We start from the raw sequence: 20,482 nt of genomic DNA, 5'->3' as shown, positions 1-20,482 counted from the left end.
GAATAATAGGTTGCATGAAGAAATGAAATATTTCACTAATAATAACATCTTAATCCTGACCTTTATACTTTTACAGAGCTACTTGTCAGGGAACAAAATAGAACCATAGAACTCTATATTTTTTCAAATAGAAGAAAAGGTATAAGAGGTACCAAAACTCTCAGGCAAGCTATTTAAGAAAGGAAGTGGGGAGAAGAAGCTGAAATAACCCCCTAAGTGGCATACTAGCTCCTAAGAGAAGAAAATTGGGAATACTTCTCTTATGCTGAGACACTATCACAGAACTATTAAGGAATGTTATTCCCAAACAGTGAGCTGTGTAGTTACCATTCAAGGAAGTGTTTAGGGGAAGGTCACATCTTTTCTGTCAGAAGTTCCTGCCATGCAGCACAGTGCCTAGGACATACTCTGTTGTGACTGAGGATCTATTGAATTACCAGCTACAGCAACTAAAAATTCCTGTGATGCTTTAGCGTTTACTCAGCACTGCTTACCTTAGGTCAGTGATTCTCTCAACAACCTTATTTTAAAGATAAAGACAATTAAGCTCAGGGAAGTCAAATGACTAGGCGTCTCTCTCTGGGACTGAGGCCCCAAGGCCTCAGAACACCAAATCCAGCAGTTCTCCAGAGTGAATCTTCCCATGATTGTAGGGTCTTACGGGGTGACCTCTACTTCCTCAAAAGCCATTGCTATTATGATGCAGCAGTTTTTCCTACCAGTACTGCATTTCTTTCTTATTTTATTTTTTAATTTGTTTCAATTAGTTATACATGACAGTAGAATGCATTTGACACATGGAGTATAACTTCTTCTTCTGGTTGTACATGATGTAGAGTTATACAGGTTGTATAATCATATATGTACATGAGGTAATAATGTCCAATCCATTCTACTATCATTCCTACCCCCAAACCCCTCCCCTCCCTTCACTTCTCTCTGTCAAATTCAAAGTACTTCTATTCTTCCCTAGCCCACCACACCCTTATTATGAATTAGCATCTGCATATCACAGTCCAAATATTTCTTTATCCATTCATCTGTTGAAGAACACCTAGGTTGATTCCATAGTTTAGACCAATACTGCATTTCTGAGAACTCTAGATAAACCGACCAAACATAAGAAAACATCTGTCATAGTGATAGGCATTTTTAGATGTTCAACAACTAATAAATATGCCCAGAAAGTAATGGGGACAAATCTTCAGATGTCATCTAGATGCAGTCTGCATTCTTTAATCCCCTTTTGCTGATTTATTGATTGACATTCATAGCTTTATTAAAGCAGTATTAAAGCCACTTGCATTTATCTAACACCTAGTTTGGAAGATGTTTTCATGTGTTTTTTCTCTTAACATATTTGGTCCTTACAACACTGTTCCCCTAGTTCAGAAGAGTGACTTGTTTCCTTTTTTTCAATTTTCTTTCTTTCTTTTTTTCCTCTACTGCTTTATCCTGTAACATCAGGCCCAGAGCCTGACACAAAAATGGATTCTCCCTGGATAGTTGCTGAATTTTTTTGTTTGTTTTAAATTATTTTTAGTTTTGGAGGGTGCTAAGTATTGAATCCAGGGCTTCATGCATGCCAGGTAAGCGCTCTACCTGAGCCACATTCCCAGTCCTAATTGATGAATGTTTGAATAAATAAAAAATTAAATAAATAAGGGGATAGAGTATTTGTGATTAAATATATTTTGATTCATCTAACGCTAGTTAAAATAACAAAATCAAACATAAAATTGTAATTTTATCTTTTTTTTAAGTTGTGTGTGTGGTGCTGGTGATCAAACCCATGAATCTTTCTTTAAGACTTGAATTTTTCAAGAATAGAGTTTGGAACAAAGTAGGAATTTAATAAATGTCAATTCCTAAAATAAAAGTTTTAAAAATTCATCTTCTACCCCCCTCCATCATTTAAGAAGTTGGAAAGCTGTGGTTTGATGACAGCATACCAGTGTGAGATTACCTTTGCCTTTCTTGGGTACTGCTTCCTTGCCCATTCTTGGCACCGGTTGAATCTCCTTCATATACTGGGGTAGGTGTGGATACTCTTTGCCATATTGCAAATGGGGCATCTCCTTGCCCATGCCAAGGCCATCTTTGCCCAAAGGCATGTGAGGTACTTGCTGGCCCAGGGGCTGGTATTGTGGAATTTGTGGTGGCATCTGAGGAGGAATTTGAGGTGGCAGTGGCTTGATCCCATAGTAGGCACCAGCCTGAATGAGCCTGATGGAGCTTAGGGAAATGGTGAGCAGCACTCCCAGCAGCTGCAGAGGCCCAGGTGGCACAGCCATCACCTGTGGAAGGAATGCACCAACATGGTGAAAACCTGAAGGCCAAGGCACTGCCATTTGCCTAGAGAAAGAATGGGGAAGAGTCAGGCGAAGTAAAGTCTTTAATATCAGAGCTTAATGAATGGAAGGCAGGTGGAATAAAGATGTACTTTTTAACAGAAAAAAAAACATCCAAACAAATCAAAATAAAAACCGGAAGTGTGAGTTCTGTCAAAAGAAGATAACTGGTGAGAACAGAGGCTATGGCAGAGACTTCTGGTCTCCAAATATCAATTCTGCCCCCACTTTTTACCTAGTATTGAAAGCCCTGGTTTTCAGCTGGGAATAGAGCAGCAGTCCTTAATGAAGACATTTCAGTTAGGTGTGTGTTCTTGTGACAAAGTCCTGGTGAACTGGGAGTAGTTACAATCAGTGCAACTTCCAAGAAGAATCCTAATAGGAAATGAGCATGTTCTTCCCTTTCTTCCTTTTGTTGTTGGAATGCTGATATGTTGCCTGGTGTGGATCAGGCACCTGGGACAAGAGGTTGGTTGGTATGCACTGAGCTTGGTAAAGCAACAAGTTTGAAGCAACTTTAGCTCTGGATGAATGTGGAGGCACCATGCCAATCCCTGAATTTACAATTTGTTTACCCAATAGAGAAATACTGTTTTATCTTCTTCATTCCACTTGTATTGGGGTGTTCTTCAGTTGCCCAAAACCTAATCCTAAGAGGCTAGGTTCTGCAAATTTGGTGGCATTTATACTCTGTTAATAAGTGCCAGAATTCTTTCCTAACTGGAAATAGTTAAGAATTTATAGGCTTTATGCCAGGGACAGAGATTTTTCACCTGCTAGATGCTTTTTGTATGCTTTTATTTAGCCACAAATAAATATAACTATGAATGTAAATGTAAAATAAATGTAAAAGCAAACACTACCAAAACTTGCAGAGGTCTTCTGAGTTGGAGAAAAGATGTTCCATGTAATAGCCCTGAAATGTCATTTTTTAAAAAATCACAATTACGACTATGAACATTTCTTTTTTAGATTTAAATACTATGATGTCATTAGTTTAGAATTTGGTTAATTGGATTTAGAGTCCATTAAATTTTATCTTTGCACTTTTATGAAATAAAGGAGTTTGCAAAGCAAATCCATTACATAAATAAGAGGGAGATGTTTGACTATTAACAAGACAAACTCTTTCTAAGTCCTTTAACAGCACTCTTTACTAATTAGCAGTTAACAGGAAAAATACAAACGAAGTTTGACTGTTTATAAAAACCATCTTGAGAAGACCTCGGTTTAGATTCACTCTAGGTTGAAGAACGAACAGCCCAGGGAGATGCAGTACGAGGAAATGCACACTAGGGGGCAAGCGCGACGCACCCTGGGATCTGCTCCGTTATCCCGCCCCACCCCCAACCCGTGGTACCCTCATGGTCCTACACCCGCCGTATTCTCGTACTTTATTAAGAGACTTTATGAAAATTGGAATCCTAGTGGAGTCTCATCATAATGCTGTGGGGCAGGAGAGAGAGAGCGAGCGAGCATATTTTTCACAATCTTCCGGAACACTTTGAAAAAACTTCTCTGTATATGTAATTTAATTTCCATTTTCATGGGAGTTTGTTTTCTTTACTTCTGCCTTACTTAATTCTGGATCATAGTTTCCCACTTCTTAGAAAATGTGCGTTGAATTTGCGACATCCTATTCAAGGGTAATGCCAAGAGTGTGAACAAGCTGCAGAAGGATTGGTTAATAAAAAGCACCTAAGAAAATATTCAATATGAATCCCTACCACAAAATTCACTGCTTTCCAGTTTTTCTAAATATACTAACTAATCATTTTTTTTTCTCCTTCGGGGAAAAAAATGAAGAAACATTTGTCAGCAGTATGATTTATAAAACTTTCTTAATTTCATAAATTAGAGTATTTTTAAGAACTGTTTTATTTCAAGCATATTCTGAGTAATGTGTGTGTGTGTGTGTCACACACACACACCGGTAAAATGAGAACAGATAGAAAACTGTTATTTTCTCTTCCCCTAAGAATGATTGTTATAAAACATTTGGGAAAAAAAGCACAAATTAATATTGATTTATACTCATTAATAGCCAAATTTATTTTAGGTGGAAAGAGAAAATCTGCCCTTAAGTACTCAACAATAATTTGTTGAATTCTTACCAGAAACAATGCTAGGCCCACCCAGGGATTGTAAAAATGAATATAATATGCCCAGTGAGCCCTACTCTCATGGAATTTATATTATTTTAGCAGGGGTGTCAGGTGTGTTCAATATTAGTGATTATTCAAAGAACATTCTCGGAAAAAAAAATTTCCCTTCTACTTCTGTTCTTTCAAATCCCTTCTCTTGGAAGCAATAGTTTTTCTTATTATTTCCACATAGTTTTTCAGAGATAATCTATGAATAGGCAATATAATATACATCCATTTAAAACACAAATTAGAGAGTATTATACATACATCTGTTTCTTTTTCCACTCAATTCAGTACTGAGACCTTATTTCTTGTCTAGTTATGTGTATCTAAACAAAAATCTCTACAAGTTCTCCATTTACTAAAAGTAGAGCTTAGTTTTTCTTTTGGATCCTGTCTAGCTCTAACATTCAGTTTCTCTAAGGTGTTCTTTGGAGAGCTGAAAGTGTTATTCCACACCGGAAATGTGTGGTAATACCTGGTAATGTATGAGCAGGGACCTAATTCTGCCTTTGGGGATGCATGAATTCAATTATCAAATCTTAAACCTGTGGTGATGTTTTTTTAAATAATAAGCTGGCACACTTGGCCCTTCACTCTTCCCTCAATTCAGTGAACGTGTTGGATTATAGTTAATAATCTTCAAACCAGGACAATCTAGTGAAGTACTGGAAAACTGGAAGGAGGCAGAATGCCTGGAAGACCAGTTGAATACCAAAGACCCAGTAGGATCCTGCTTTCCTTCCATTACTTCCTGTCAGAGGCTTGGCTTTTCTCTCCCTGAAACCAACTCCTTAGGTCTGCCATCTGCCATTTCTCTGGCTCTTTATTTAAATAAACTTTGTTCAGTTTTAACTTGAATATTTATATAGGGGCCCTGGTTAGAATTTACTGCTTGACTTATCCCTACTAATTTCCCTCCTGTCCCTGAGGATGTTTTCGGTGGTCAGAGCGGCGTGGTGGCTCTCTCAAATCACTCAAAGAACATCAGATACAAACACCTGGTGGAAGAAGGGACCTCAGAATTCTTGCTGGGAGGAAATGGTGGTAGTGGGTGTTCTTGCTTCTTTTTTCCTGAGAATGCAGCACACAACACTATTGTGAGTTCTCCTTGATTTTCCCCCCTTAATTTCTATTTGACAACTGGGGAGTATGTGTACACATGAAGATAAAAATACATCTAATGTGTGTAGACACTGGACGTTTGCCATACAGGCTGGCTTAGTGGTAGCTGCCATGTTATATGGGAAATGCATTGTAGAAATCAAAAGACTTGCATTTGAGTATAGTTTTAGCTCTGCCATTCTTCATGCCTGTAGCCTTGGGCAAGTCCTTTATATTTACTATGCCTCAGTTTCCTCACCTATAAGGCAGAAATAATATCTGCCTATCTCTCAGAGCTGCTTAAGGGTAAAAATTTTAACATGAATTCTTTATAAGATAAAAAGCACTATTAAAATTTAAGTTATTAATGGAGCACAACCAAAAAGGCAAATCCAAACCAACTGAAATGTCAGATTTTCAAAGAGGGATACTAGCCAAAGTAAACGTGAAGTTAACTGCAATAATGATAAACCTAACATGAGTAAATCAATAATGGCCATTAAACTATACTTTTTAAAAATGGCAAAAGAAGAAGAAGAAAAAAAAGAAAAAGCGACTGGTCAAACCATTTATTCTGGTGTCAGAGTTGCCAATCCTAATCATTTTGAAAAGCCCTAAATCGTTCCCTATATTTGGGGAGGGCCACAGTGAGTTTCAGTTCCCTCTTGTGATTCATAATGTACATAGCAGGATAACATGATATATATTATTTCAGACACTCCTAAGCATTCTATTCGTACATTTATCCTCATGAGATTTTGGCTTGCTATCCAAAAGAATGTTAAAGCATTTCAACCTTCAATCCTTGCTCTCATTCCAACTTTCTCTTTCACATAGTGCTAACAACACATCTGCATCTGTGCTATGTGGTGTGGACAAGCCTCTCTCATCTGCTCCTGAGCCAGTCTTCTGTGCCCCACTCTTGCCTTTATACAAAATTTTTAGCTTTTCAAGAGCCTAATATTTGCCCCCTGAAGACAGGGACAGTCAGGCAGAATCCTCTTCCATTGTTCACCAGAATTGCCTTCTGGGTTTTTCCATGCCTCTCAAAGAAAATTCTCTGTTTTTTCATTTCTCAGAGAAATTAATTTGTTACGTATAGATATTTATTGAGCAGATTCCAATTGTTAATAATTTCCTGGATACAAGAGAAACAAACTGAGGTCAATTAAAAAGGTGAAGTCTTACTGAACTCTCATTCTAGTATGGGGAGACAGGTGATAGGTTAAAAATAAATTTTATAATTTCAGATTTGAGTGCTCTATAATGAAAATACCATAAACTGGCTATTAGTTTGCCAAGACTACTATAACCAAGTACCCTCACTGGGTGGCTTGGATAGAGAAATTTATCGCTCACTGTTCTGGAAGCTGGGAAGTCCAAATTTGAGATGCCAGCAGATTGGGTGTTTGGTGAGGGCATATTCTTGGTTCAGAGATGATGATCATCTTCTCACTGCATCCTCACATGGTACAAGGGGCAAGAGAGCTGTTTGGGGTCTCTTTTATAAGGGTACTTATCTCTTTTATAAGGGCACTCCCTGATCATCTTCCCCAAGTGCCACCTTCTCAATTCTCATTTTTCTACACATTCTACTAAAAGTTCAATACAAAATTGAATGCTGTTCTAACTGATCTATCTATCTTTCTTTCTTTCTTTCTTTCTTTCTTTCTTTCTTTCTTTCTTTCTTTCTTTTCTATTAGACTGAACATGACTATGAGGTTCCTGAGGACAAGGAAAAGGTATGATAATCTTTAGACTTTCTAGATGATTGTTGATGGACCTTCACAATTACTACTCTTAGGATGGTTAGGGTCTTTTGAAAATATTTGAACCGCACTCTCTGTTTAAAATCCTGCCTATGACAGTTGTTAACAGAAAGCCCTCCTATTTTTGATTTGATTATTAAAAATGATGGGAACACTCATATGGCAATTTGTTGTCTTGTCATATCACTTTGCTGCTTTTTAAAGATTATCTGAACAACTTGTAAGACTTACCTTTTTTGGTTCATATATGGCTGTGCACATGTAGCTTTCTTATGGTGGGTGGGGTTGGGAAGGGAATGTTAAGAAACCATATCCCCAAATTGCTTATAAAGCTAAGACAAAGGATGATCGTGTGATTTTTTATTGTAATGCTAAGAATATTTAGATAAGCTATGCTGGTGTCAACTAACTAGGTGTTTAGCTTTGTTGCATAATCAATTAGTATTACAGATGTTAATAACTCTACAAACTATTCTAATTAACCGCTGTCAGGATCAAGTGGGTTTTTTTTATCATATTAACTAGTTGTATCTTATTTCACATATTCTTAACATTCTTTTTATCTACTGGTTATCAAAAACTAAAGGTTTTAATATTTTGTTTTAAATCAACTTTGTCATCATGTTAAGTACAATTTGACTTATGTTCTCACACACACACATATGTGAGAATTGTGTTTTTAATAGTTTGAGGATGATGCTTTGGTGGAGGCATAAGAAGTAAAATATGTAAATATGTGGTGTTTCACATGTTTTGGAGAAAAAGTGGGAGAGGGTGACACAGGTGTGGGGTGGTGACCATTCTCTGAGATGAAGCTTTTTGAGACCCATTTTTGTAGTGGGAATTGAGACTTCTATGCCTAGATAAGCTGGCACCTGGCTTTTAAGGAAAGATAGAAGCAACTCTAAATAAGAGAGAGTGGAAAAATTCGTCCCCCTTAGGTGAATCCTGAGGACACAAAGTGTGAGCAGCATTCATTGCCCCCCATGGAGACGCAGATCAAAGTAGATCTCCAGGGGAGAGGTAGTGTGGGTGGGGAGAAGACATTTTGGATATTTGTTACAGGACATTTATTTAAAATTCTCTCCTTTTTCTCCCCTAGGTTGAAATCTTCTGAAAACCTGATCCTTTGGTGGGAACGGATTATTTTTGGGTATTGAGAAGAACCATTCACTGCTGTGCCCAGATTGGCACTGGGCAAAACCAGTGACTATAAGAGAAACAGGTCATTCCCCAAGAATGGCTGGGGAATGGAGGGGCAGTGATTATCTACATTATAGTCTTCTTAGCTACATTTGTGAGCACTTACTTTGTGTTGGCACCATGGACATACTTCAAATATGCCATATCATTAATACTATATCCATTTGTTAGGTATTTTTGTTGTAGTTGTTGTACATGGACATAGTACCTTTATTTTATTTATTTATTTTTATGTGGTACTGAGGATTGAACCCAGTGCCTCACACGTGTAGGCAAGAGCTCTATCACTGTGCTACAACCCCAGGCCCATTTGTTAGGTCTTTTTCTGACATTTGAAATTGTTTTAATTGATATCTCCCCAACCTGTACTTATGATTGATTATTTCACTGAAATACTGCTTATCTCTATTGTATTCCAAATTAGAAATCTAAAATTCCTGTATGGTTACTTCTAGAGGCCACCATCCAATACATTAGCTAATAAGCTTTCTACTTTGTTTTATTAGGTAGAGATTTGTCAAACTGCACTCATCTTTCTCTATCTTGTTCTCCAAATATCAAGGCTTTATTTTTGGTTGAAAGAAATAATTTGTCCATTATATATGGTACAAGATCTTGGCCAGGATCCCACACTCTACTTTTTGGACTAGTTATTCATGATGTCTGAAAGCCACTGCTGAGTAAATATGCTGAGATGGAGCCCAAATTAATAAGGCTATCAGATGCTGATCGATGGAGATAGTGAGCAAGCCCATCCAATAGGCATTTGTTGACTGTAGTCCATCTGCCCATTTATACCTATCAGAACTTATATAAATGTACAACTGAGTTTGAATAATAAACTTCACTGATGAATCCTGAATTCCACTATAATTAAGAGCAGTCATCTACCCCACCTACTAGCTATAGGCACAACATGACCTCATGGAACCTGCTGAACTTGAGAAGTCAAGTAGGGTTTGCCCCTAGCTCTAGAAATGGGCCACCCACATCACCCCCTTGAAATGAATGGCCAACCACCACATTCCAAAATCTCTCCAGAGGAGGAGATTTCACAACATTCCCAGTAACCAATTGCAGTATTTCACAGTAGATTTCCTAATATCTAATCTGAATCTCTTCTGCTGAACTTTAAGCTCATTTCCTCTTTTTTCCATTCTCAGAGGAGGTGGGAAACATCTGGAGAATATTTTTCTTAAAATAATAGCTCACATATTTGAAGCCTGAAATTAACTCCTTTTGTTTCTCTAACTGGAATAGTGTCAGCTGCTAAACAGTTTATAAAACACTTGAGAGAACTCTTACAAGAGAAAATTCTAAAGTGGAATTTTTTCTTCCCATAATATGAAAGCATCATTGTTTCCAAAGCACAGAGTACCTAATATCTAGCTGTGACCTAAGCAAGTCACCTATCCCAACTGGGTGTCATTTCCTTCATTTGCAGAATGAGGACATTGGCTAGATGACTTCAAGTTCCCTCTGGTTCTTAAGTTTTCTGGTAACTGTAAATGTGAAGAACACATACATATTTCACAGTTAAATGAATTTATGAGTTTCAGTGTTAAAGCTTTTGGATGCCCAAAAGTTAGATCAATCTCATAATTTGTTGCTTTTCACTATTCCAGTTGGGGATGGAATAGGGAGAGTTTGAACAACCTCTCTGTAAATATTCCTATAATGAGAAAACTGTACCTGACTAGAAAAAAAAAAGAAATTAAATAAAAAACAAAGTTTAGGGACAAAAAAAGGGTATGTGACTTAAAAAACCAAGAAAATAAAAATCAAAACGATATTCAAAGATTGAAGAAAAATGTGAGGCTTACTAAGAACATTTTTAAAAGTGCTGGTAAATTATAATGTATTCCTACAATGTGTAGGCTCAAAAATTCTTGCAAAGTCATTTAGCAAGTATTGACTATGCCTCCTGATGTAAGAATAACAAATGAATACAAAATATGTACCTGGGGAAGGGGAAGCGGGTAGTGACGAGTTGTGACATCGTCACATTTCAGAAGCTGTGGTTTTTCATTTTATAAGAATTGAAGCTATGAAACCTAGAGGTAGTAAAGTAAGCGATGGTGAGGGCTTCCTAAGACCAAGGGTTGCACAGCAAATAAAATTCTTTCCTGGTGTCCCAGGGAGGACTGTAGAACACTCTGGTATTCTTGTGAGCATCTTTCTTCTCCGCCCTTGTATCGTTTGTGTAAAGAACACAGTGTAAAATCATGATGTTTTCAGGTCTTTGCAAGGGAAAAATATGTAGGGAAATTTCATCCAGCGTAATCCACTAAACAAATCATTGTACAGATATTTATTGAAGCCAGAAATCACAATGTGTTATGCAAAATATAAGTTTCATAGGATATTTCTTCACCACAGTCACTTCGCACTCCTCCTGAACTCTTGTTGAGACCTATGGAATTACAAGTGAACTTCAACCAAACCTAACTCAGGCGTGTTTTTGTGACAGGCAGTGAAAGGTTGGTAGCTGAGGTTGAAGTGATCCTTTGTAACAAGGATTAATTCAATAAAGTAGAATGATAATATTAGGCTTATTCTCAAAGTGTGTCAGGTCATAGAAACTAGGAAGTTTAAACCATATGAGATAAAAAGACAAAATAGCTGATGATTTGTTTCCTGAATGGCCTTCTTCTGGGTCCTTTAAGTTTTAAGGAGTAGAGAGTCCTGGGGCAGCCTTAGGATGTGGAAAGGAGGGAGGGAGGGACTCCCTCTTTGCATATGGACTCCCACTTTTCTCCTTTTTTTTTTTTTTTTTTTTTTTTTGCAATTCTGTATGTCTTCTTAGGTACTTCACTATTGCACAGTATCTCAGTCAAGAAGGTTGAGAACTTAGGGGAAACTTGAATTAAAGTTGTAGAAGTTCTGATGAGAGCTTGGAAATTGAGAATGTTATAAGTTGAAGTACAGTAAGCTCAGTTCCCAGTCAGCAAAGGTACTTCCTGGAAGCAGGAGGGAGAGGCTTTGAGAACAGGGGTGTTTCAGTGATTTCTGAGGATGGTGACTCTTTTCTCTGTCTCATTCTGTGAACATCCTCTACTAGTGTACTCAGAAGATAAGAGAGCGAGCTAACCTCCTATTAGCATTCTCTTTAATGAGCAGGCTATTATGACAATGGATTGTTCATTCTGGTATTTTCATGGGAAACTGTGAAACTCACAGAATCCCCCAAACCAAGGAACAAAATGTAGTCTAATTCATCTCTCCAGAGAGATGTTTAATATCAAAATGTTTAATAATGAAATAACTGTGTGGGTATATATGTGTCTGTGGGTTTAGAGGCACGAGATAGAGGGCATAAAATGGCCAGTTGTTGACTTTTGTTTTTCTTCTTCACATCTGGGCTCATTATTTTTGTGTGTATGATTGTTGACATTTTATTTAGCAAAGATTATTTGAGTCATTTAACCTTGAGTGACGTGATATTAAAAGTCAAGCTCTAGGATTTTTATCACACATGGACAAAAGATTAGATCAAATCAACAGCACATGGAAAATAATAACAATTAATCAATTTCTTCCCAAATTGGCTTCTCTTACCCCTTTACCCACCTCCACACAGATCTAATCTCTGGTCAGAATAGCAGTCCTGCTGAAGTTGCAATGTTGAGCCCTGGCAATTTCTGAATTATGAAAGAACTAAAACAATTCAATAATTTCTTGGTCAGTGAAAATGTGGATTTGTTTTTTTTCCTCTGTTGTGTAGTTCAAGAGTAACAGAAATCATTTCACAGGACTGTTCCCAACAATGAATTTAAATTTAAAAAATTTAGTTCTCAAGCTGGGACTAAGCCTAAAACACCAAATTGTGATAAATTGTCAGCCACGGAGAGGGCAGTCTCTAAAATCCACCGCTTTTCAACCGCAGCTCCGTCTAGATAATTAGCCTACGTGGTAACATCCTGCCCTTTGAACAGGCAAAACACAAAGTGCTACCAAGCCACAGCTATCTTGGTCTTGGAAGTTCCATTTATTTAAAGGGTGGAATTTATTTTGAGGGAGAGAGAGATGGATGTGCTGTCTGAGAGGAAAAATCATAAGGGTTTCACAGTTAATCCACTGAACATTTTTCAGAAAAAATGGAAGTGGAGAAAAGAAAGGAGAGAGAATTATGTGAAAGATGCCAAGTCTTAAGGATACATTTACTATGGAGGCTGGAAGTATGTAAGGAACTTTGTTTTTTATAAGCAAAACCTCTCATGAGGCACTAGAATTCACAAAAAAGTGGAGTTTCATTGACAAACATGCTTCATCAATGTCGTTTCTTGGAGAGTGTGAACAGGGCACCGAATGGTGGGGTCTTCTCTGTAACCTTCTCTGGGATGATGTCCTCATATCCTTTTTAAGGCCTCCTTTTACTAAATTATAAAATCAGGGAATGAATTAGATGGAATGGGCACCCCATGCTGGAGGAAGTAGTGAGGGGCACAGGAGAGTGGAGGGGGCTGGTCAGTTGGTGGCAGTGGAGAGCAATGGTCACTCCCAAGCCAGCGCGGCTAACTTTAAACATCTTGCTGGCCTTGGGCATGTGCCCTTAGTTTGAGAAGTTCTTCCAACATCATCAAGAGAAGCCAGAAATCAGGACACACACTGTGAATCTCTTTAAAATTTTTAGCTTTTTAAAAAAATCATTACCTGGCAGAAAAACAGCACCCTCTCCCCCCCTCCCCAAACATAATATGCTCCTTGGGGCAGGGTCCAGCCTCGGGCTACCCTTTGTACCAGGTGGTCTCAACATTTCTCATTCTAAAGGGCCATTTGGGAGATTTCTTATGCCTTAATTTGCTTAACATTTTAAGTCCTGGCATTGATTGCCTCCGCTGTGTTAGTTGGTTACTTCAATTACTTAATTCAGCATTCTTCTGTTCAATTTTTAGACACTATGTTAGTAGGCCAGAAATAAAAATAAATAAAGGTGAACCAATGATCTACTCTCAGAAGTTTCTAGATGATTTAAATTAAAATAAAGACAAAATAGATGTGGAGTTGGTCAGGTACAAAGTCCTAGGGGGAACTGTATCAGAACTAAGAGATAAAGAATAAACAGGAATTGCTCAGTAGAGGAAAGAGGGGAGTGGAAGGTACTTTTTACTTTCATCACAAACATATAAAAGCAGACATTGGGCAGCTTAGATGGTTAAAGAACTGTTTTTTTTTTGGGGGGGGGGGGAGGGGGTACTGGTTAAGAACATTAACTTTGAGCTAAACAGCCTGTGTTAAATTCTGATTCTGTCACTTACTAACTATAAGATCTTATGCAAGTTACTTAACCTATCTGACCTGTCTCAGGAGGTTGTTAAGGGGATTCAGGGAATTGATGCAAGTACAGTGCATCACGTGTTATGTGTTAGCTACTATTTAAGTAAAGAAGAAGAAGGGAAATGTAGAAGAAGAGGAGAAGGTGAAGAGGGAGGAGGGAGAAGGGATCTTGAGCACAAATTCCATGACTCTTTATTGCAGTCTTATTTTGAAGAATTTGAAAGGTAATGATTTTCATTCTTGCTCTGCTCCAGACAGATTATGAAAATTAGGCAGACCAAATGCCTCCTTGGCTGAGATTCCAAAGACATGGTCATGAGTATTCTTAATAAGTAGGTAGCAAAGACAGGGTCTGCTTCCCCACCTGCCAGCCCTGTGCAAACACTATTTCAAAGACTGGATCTCCTCCCTCTTCCCTCCCCTCCCAGAACTGGCCCCTTCACAGCCTTCTTTGTGCTTTGGGAATTTGGCTTCAGCTTTGAAATCCAGAGAACAGAAGACATTTCTATGAGGTGATAGCAGCACATTGGCCTTGTGAAAGTGACTGCAGAATTTAGGCTGTATTTTACTGCTGAAGGAACTAAAATCCACAAGTAATAATAGCTATAAACTTTTAGGTCAGGACAATAATCAGCTTACAACTCTTTTAGAAGCTTGATCTTTCCATGCTATTTTCAGGTACATGCATAATAGACTGCTTTCACGAATGTTTATCTAGTATTTACCATATTTCAAGAGTTATATATCTGAAAGATTCACTCCCCACCCTTAAACTTCTGCTTCAAAATCATATTGAATTTTGTGTCTGAAAAAAACCCCCACAGTTCAATATTTGTTTCTTTTATAGATAGGAAAAGTAGGAACCTCAAATTCAAAATGCCAAATAAATTTCAAAATGTATTTAGACATGAGCATTTGTTTAAATAAAAAAGTTCATTTTTCCACAGTTTAAGCAAATCTATAATTTATTTTGAAAAATGAATTCCTAGTCAAACGCTCTAGGAATTAGATATAGATAGGGAGAGACCCTCCATATAAGAGCTCACTCAAGTGCCTAGAGTAATAGCATGTACTTTTGGGAAATTTCTTTGCACATAGTTCATGACTCAGCCACTGTGCTTGTTAAATGCTTGTCAAACAAACATATAAATGGCAACATTTTCATGCTGTCCTCTGACTTTTCTAGATTTTTAAAAAAATATTTTTATTTTATTTGTTAATTCTTTTATGTGGTACTGATATTGAACCCAGTGCCTCATACATGCTAGGCAAGTGCTCTAGCACTGAGCTACAACCCCAGCCCATCTAAATGTTTTAAAAACTAATTTAGTAAAAAACCTTTTTTGTTGCAGTACTATGGATTGAACCAAGGGGCGCTCTACTACTGAGCAACATTCCCAACCTTTATTTATTTATTTATTTTTGAATTATGGTTTCACTAAATTGCCAAGCTGGCCTCACACTTGCAATCCTCCTGCCTCAGTCTCCCAAGTTGCTGGGATTACAAATGTGCACCACTGTACTTGGCTTTTAATATTACAATAAGACCTCTGTGGGGTGATGGTTAGAACAGCACTGTAGCTACTGAATCAAACTTACATTTCCCTCTTCTTACTACTTTCATTGTCATTCTTTTAAGTGTGTATTCTGGTGTCTGCCTCCTGTTCACAAGAATGGAAAATCCTGTATAAGAGCTATTTTTCCTTAGAAATTAATAGAGTGCTATTTTTGAATTTACAAACCCTGTAAAGAATGGAGAAGGGTTGGCTGATGGTAAAATAATCTTGAGATTGGTGATAATTTTCATTCATTTTCAGGATGTTTATAAGAGTCTTTTTAGATGAACATAAATATCTCAGTCTTGGCTTGAGCTGAATGATAGTATCACAGAGGCATTTTTCTAAATCCCTTGTCTGAATTTCATGTTTCAGGTGACAATCTCTGAAGTTCTCTCCTTCTACAAAGGTAACATCTGAGATGCCATCTCCTTGTTTGTAAAACCAAAAGTGTTAGACTAACTGGTACCTAAGGTCACTTGCAAGTCTAAAGACTCAGTGTCCTGGTTCATAGCTACCCCAATCCTATCCATTATCTTTCAATCATGCCAAGTATTGGAAAGAGTCAGGCAATAGGTCATGGAGTCAAGTATTAACATGAAATTGAATAAGTGTTCAGAGGAGGAGGAGACATGAATATTTTATTGTTTCATATTCATGTGAACTCTTCAACATCACTTTGCAAAATTCTATAATCGTCCCATCCCGTTCCCCCATATTCACCACAGATTTCTGTCTCCTTGCTGGGGAAACTAGCCAAGGATACATTATTGACCACCTGCTCACTTTCTTACACAAGAGGACTCCCCAGACTTATTTTCTTTGCTTTCTCTTCCCGCTGGTTTATGGCTTTCCCTTATGTAGCAATAAAACTCTTGGAGAGTGCTCTTAGGGATGAATTAATGCCACTTAAGTATATTTCCGTTAGCTGCCCTTTGATGGTTCTGTTTAAAAATAAAGGGAGAGTTGGGGCAGCTTGGTTCTTATTGAAATTTTCCTTTCCTTCACTTTAAAGTTACCACTCCTCAGACACACTTAGTTACACTCCAAGAGAGCTTTGTTAACACTGAAAAAATGTCTGGGAAATATTGTCGGAAGACAAACTCACCATCTTTTAGTAATTTTTTTTTCCCCCATTGGAAAGGTATTTACATTACAAGGAGACAGCTCAGCCTGTATGAGCTTTCCTTGTATTCCTTTAAATACCAGAAAGTGTGCTGAATTCCAGAAGAGCAGAATGCAACCTTGTTCTCCCCCACTAATAGCAAACAGATTAGGGATCTTGTTGTCATGATTCCATTTCAACTGTGTGTAGCCTACAATGTATTTATAGTATCCCTGCATTTTATATTTTATTAATCCATCGGAATCTTATATATAATCCATGTCTCCTCAGGGACATAACATTTTACAGGATTCTTCTTCTCAGACTCCTAGCCCTGAAGTTGGAAAATATGAGTGTTGATACTAAGTTTGCCATTGGTATCTTGTGTGGCCATAGGTCAGTCATTCTGCTTCCTATGGCTGCTGGCTTCTCTGCTGGAACACGGTAATAGAATCTGGGTAATTAGAATAAAAATTCCCCAAGAGAGGCACTACTGTCATGGACAGTGTCACTAGAATGAACTATTTTCATTTATTCTCTATTTTGTTTGCTTATAAAGTGAAGCTAACCAGATGGTATGCAGCGAGGACTGGGTTAGTGCTGATGACACATTCCACGGAGCTCATTACCACATGCTGCTTTAGTTATCTGTTGTCCCATTCAACAAACATTTTTTGAACTACCATGCAAGGAACTGTAAAGGATTCAAGCATGACTACGATGTCACTTTTGCTTCCATGGAAATCTGAGGGAAACAGATACATGTGAAAAAGATGCCAAAACAAAACAAAACAAAACCAAAAAAAAAACCCCACAAACCCAGTACTGTTTCTTATCAGGCTTTCTCTTTCCTGGCTTTTCCCTTCTACCTGCCTTTTCTCTTTTACATGTCCTTTCCCCGTCTCTATTACTGATTTCTTTGCTTCTTCTCAGATTTCCGATTCCCACTTGATGTTTACAATCTTATCAGCCCATTTTGAACCTGAGCAAGAATAAAGACTAATGTCCTTCAAAGGTCACAGTGAGACACATGAATCAAAACATCTTTCCTCTTTGCTGAATTGAAGGGCAGGCTTCTTGTAAGCAAGGAGGAGATGCCAATGTGGTATGATTAGGGTAGCACTCAAGAACAACCATGCCTACCTGGAACCCAAATACCTTTTCTGTAGGTCTGCCATATGCCTGAAATTTCTATTAAAGTTCCAGAATTTGGGAAAGCTAATATAGAACAAAATTTGTATAAGAGGTGACCTATAATGTAGAATAGGGCCCAAGGCACTGGCATCTAGGAGCATTGGATCTGGGGCAGTCTGAAAGGTCTGGGTGGGTTGTCCTGCCTGGGAACTGGAAGAGAGTAATATAGAGGTATAAGGTACCAGTCACCTTGGGGAGGTGAGAGCATAAAATTGAGGCATGAAGGCTAAGGCAGCGGGTCCTGGGGAGAATGACCAGTTGTGGTGGCTTGATTAATGTGTGTCTACTACTTTACCATTAAGAGGCAGGAGTTAATATATTCAGGAGAGATTCCCCTGTAAGCTAGTCTCCCAAGAAAGGCGTTCACCTCCACCAGAGCTCCATGGAGACTGGTTATAGCTTAGCCCTAAATTCCAACTTAAGATGAACAATCTGGTTGTATGCAAGTCTTGGACTTTAGCCTTCTCTTGTCACATCCTGTCATGGAAAGGGCTGTTGCTTTCCTAACATGCACATGGATGTGGCAAATCCTGACGTTAGCTTACCACATCATATAGCTAGAATTGCAAGACTTGGACCCCATCCTCTAGGAAGGAGAGAGGCGGATTCTCCCTTCAGTCCTGATTGATGCGTGGCCAGGGAAGCCTGGAGCCAAGCTTCTGCCACAGTTGTATTTCTATTTTATCTTAGTCTCTGATCACACCAGGAGTAGGGCTGATGCTTCTCTAATCAGACAGTTTAAATGCCTGATAGTCCTCAGGGGCAGTCCTGCTCTCGCCTGGAGTTTGATTTCCAGGCCTGCTGGATCTTTGTGTACAACCTTAGTCTGGAATGTGCCAAGAATAAGGAGGACCCACACACAACAGCTACTTCTCTCTTTATAAATTTTCCCTAATGAACACTGCTTGGCTATTTGCCTTTGATTGTATAACAAATTCCAGATCCTCCCTCAGTGCTCGACTTAGAAATTGGAATTCTAAAGTGAGAAGAGTATAAAGAAATGTGTTTGCCCATTAATTAATTCATTCATTAATCCATCCATTCGGCATTATGCGGTACTTTGCAAATGCCAGGTGCTGGAGACAAAATAATGAGTGGAGAATGAGGTCCCTGTCCTGGAATGACTCACAGCTCAGAGTTGGCTAGCTGGGGAGTTGAACTCTCAGTTCCTTTCTCTTCGTCAGTTTCCATCTCTGTGAAATTAGTAACAGGGAAATATTCAACTCCTGATGGTGTGTGTTGGGCTGACTAACTCACTTGGACAATAATTGCCAGCATTTTTACAATCTCATGCTGGCTTCCCTCCACCTCTCAGCATGTGATTAGACTTCCTCTGCTCTCCAGTCCTTGATGTGTATCCATAAAAAACAAACTTATTTTAATATTGGTCTGAAGGAGACTTGCAAGAAATGCAAATAACATTGCATAGCAAACATAAATAACTTTTGAATTGTCTCTGTGAGTATCTGGCCTTATATACACACACATTGAAAAAACTAATGAGTTATTCATAAGAAGAATTATTAAACCTATATGCTATTTAATATATAATGACATCCTGAATTTTAAAAAGAACCAAAGCAGATTCTTACTACTGAACCCCACTTGTTCTAGCATCTCAGAAAATCAAATGACATCTTAACCTATAAAAAAGTTTTCTTTTTATGAAATACACACATGTGTATCATCTGCTCATGGATTTATTTTCCAAGCTGTCATTTCTGTCCCTCTCTACCTCTTGTTACCAATGCAGGCATAGTGGCACAGAGACACAGAGACTAGCTACTACTTAGTTCTGAGTTCTGATTTGGCATAGAAATGGACATTTTCAGTATTTGTTAAAGGACCTTTGATCGAACACATAAAATACTATTACCCACTATAGTTTGAAGCTTTTCTTTCAAAGGGCTGAGGTTACTATAAAGTTGCTTTTTTTTAAAAAAAAATACCTTCAAAATAAAGATGAACTGATGTGAATAGAAATGGAAGTCACCAGAATTTTAATTTATTTTGTGTCTTGTCTGATTCATGAAACAGGTAGGTGTGGATAACAATCAGAGGAGAAATGTTATTTGCAATGTTGGTGATATATTGTTAGATATATATCTGGCTTACTCCTGGCTACCATTTCCTTAAAATATGGAAGTGCCTATTAATTGTGCCATGGAAGCCAGGCTCAGTACCGGCACTACCAAGGCTTACTTGAAGTTCTATTTATTATTAAACACTCATTGAATATGTATTTTGTGAGGGCTTAGGATGCTGTAAGCACTGTTAGTCTCTTTGTAATGAAAATATAAAGAGCCACAAACTTTTGAGAGTTTACCAAGTTCCAGACACTGCTAGGTGCTTGACATAAACCATCCCATTTAATAAAATCCGAGTGACCCAGGTGCTGTTAATTTCAGTTTGTAGATAAGGAAATGAAGATGAAGACCCAGGGGTTATCATACAGCAAGTAGGTAACATAGCAGGATTTCTATCTGCTGGTCCACATCCAGTGGTTTTACTCCATAGCACACTCTGGATTAAAGTCACTAAAAGAGTACCTGGCCTCAATGTCTAAAGAGGGAAATTTGACTGAGTGAAAAAGTACCCCTATGTTTGGGTTGTTTTTCCTAGTAGAAGTATTGGCAGGGAGGCTGACAACAGTATTCTCTGCATGCCCAAGTCCTGCTCACAGTGATGGCTGGGAGAAATCGTGATGCGTTCATTGGACTTTCTTTCAGTGACCCTGGATCCTCTTGGCAGCCCATCTGTGTGACTCAGGATTGCT

General features: G+C 38.1%; 1 protein-coding gene across 2 annotated transcripts in view; it reads right to left on the bottom strand.

Moving 5' to 3' along the window:
• COL8A1 (collagen type VIII alpha 1 chain) overlaps positions 1–20,482 on the bottom strand; it is a 150,685-nt gene that overhangs the window by 5,326 nt on the left and 124,877 nt on the right. For both annotated transcript variants that reach the window (XM_081300828.1, XM_081300829.1), the window contains exon 3: positions 1,967–2,297. In XM_081300828.1, coding sequence (XP_081156954.1) covers positions 1,967–2,294 — 328 coding nt within the window. In that variant the 5' untranslated portion in view covers positions 2,295–2,297. The remainder of the gene's footprint in view (positions 1–1,966; positions 2,298–20,482) is intronic.

This window comes from Spermophilus citellus (assembly GCF_964194105.1).
Source record: "Spermophilus citellus genome assembly, chromosome: 7".
NCBI classification, from domain to species: Eukaryota; Metazoa; Chordata; class Mammalia; order Rodentia; family Sciuridae; genus Spermophilus; species Spermophilus citellus.
The sequence above is the reverse complement of the archived record's forward strand: the minus strand, read 5'-3'. Positions and strand labels throughout refer to the sequence as shown.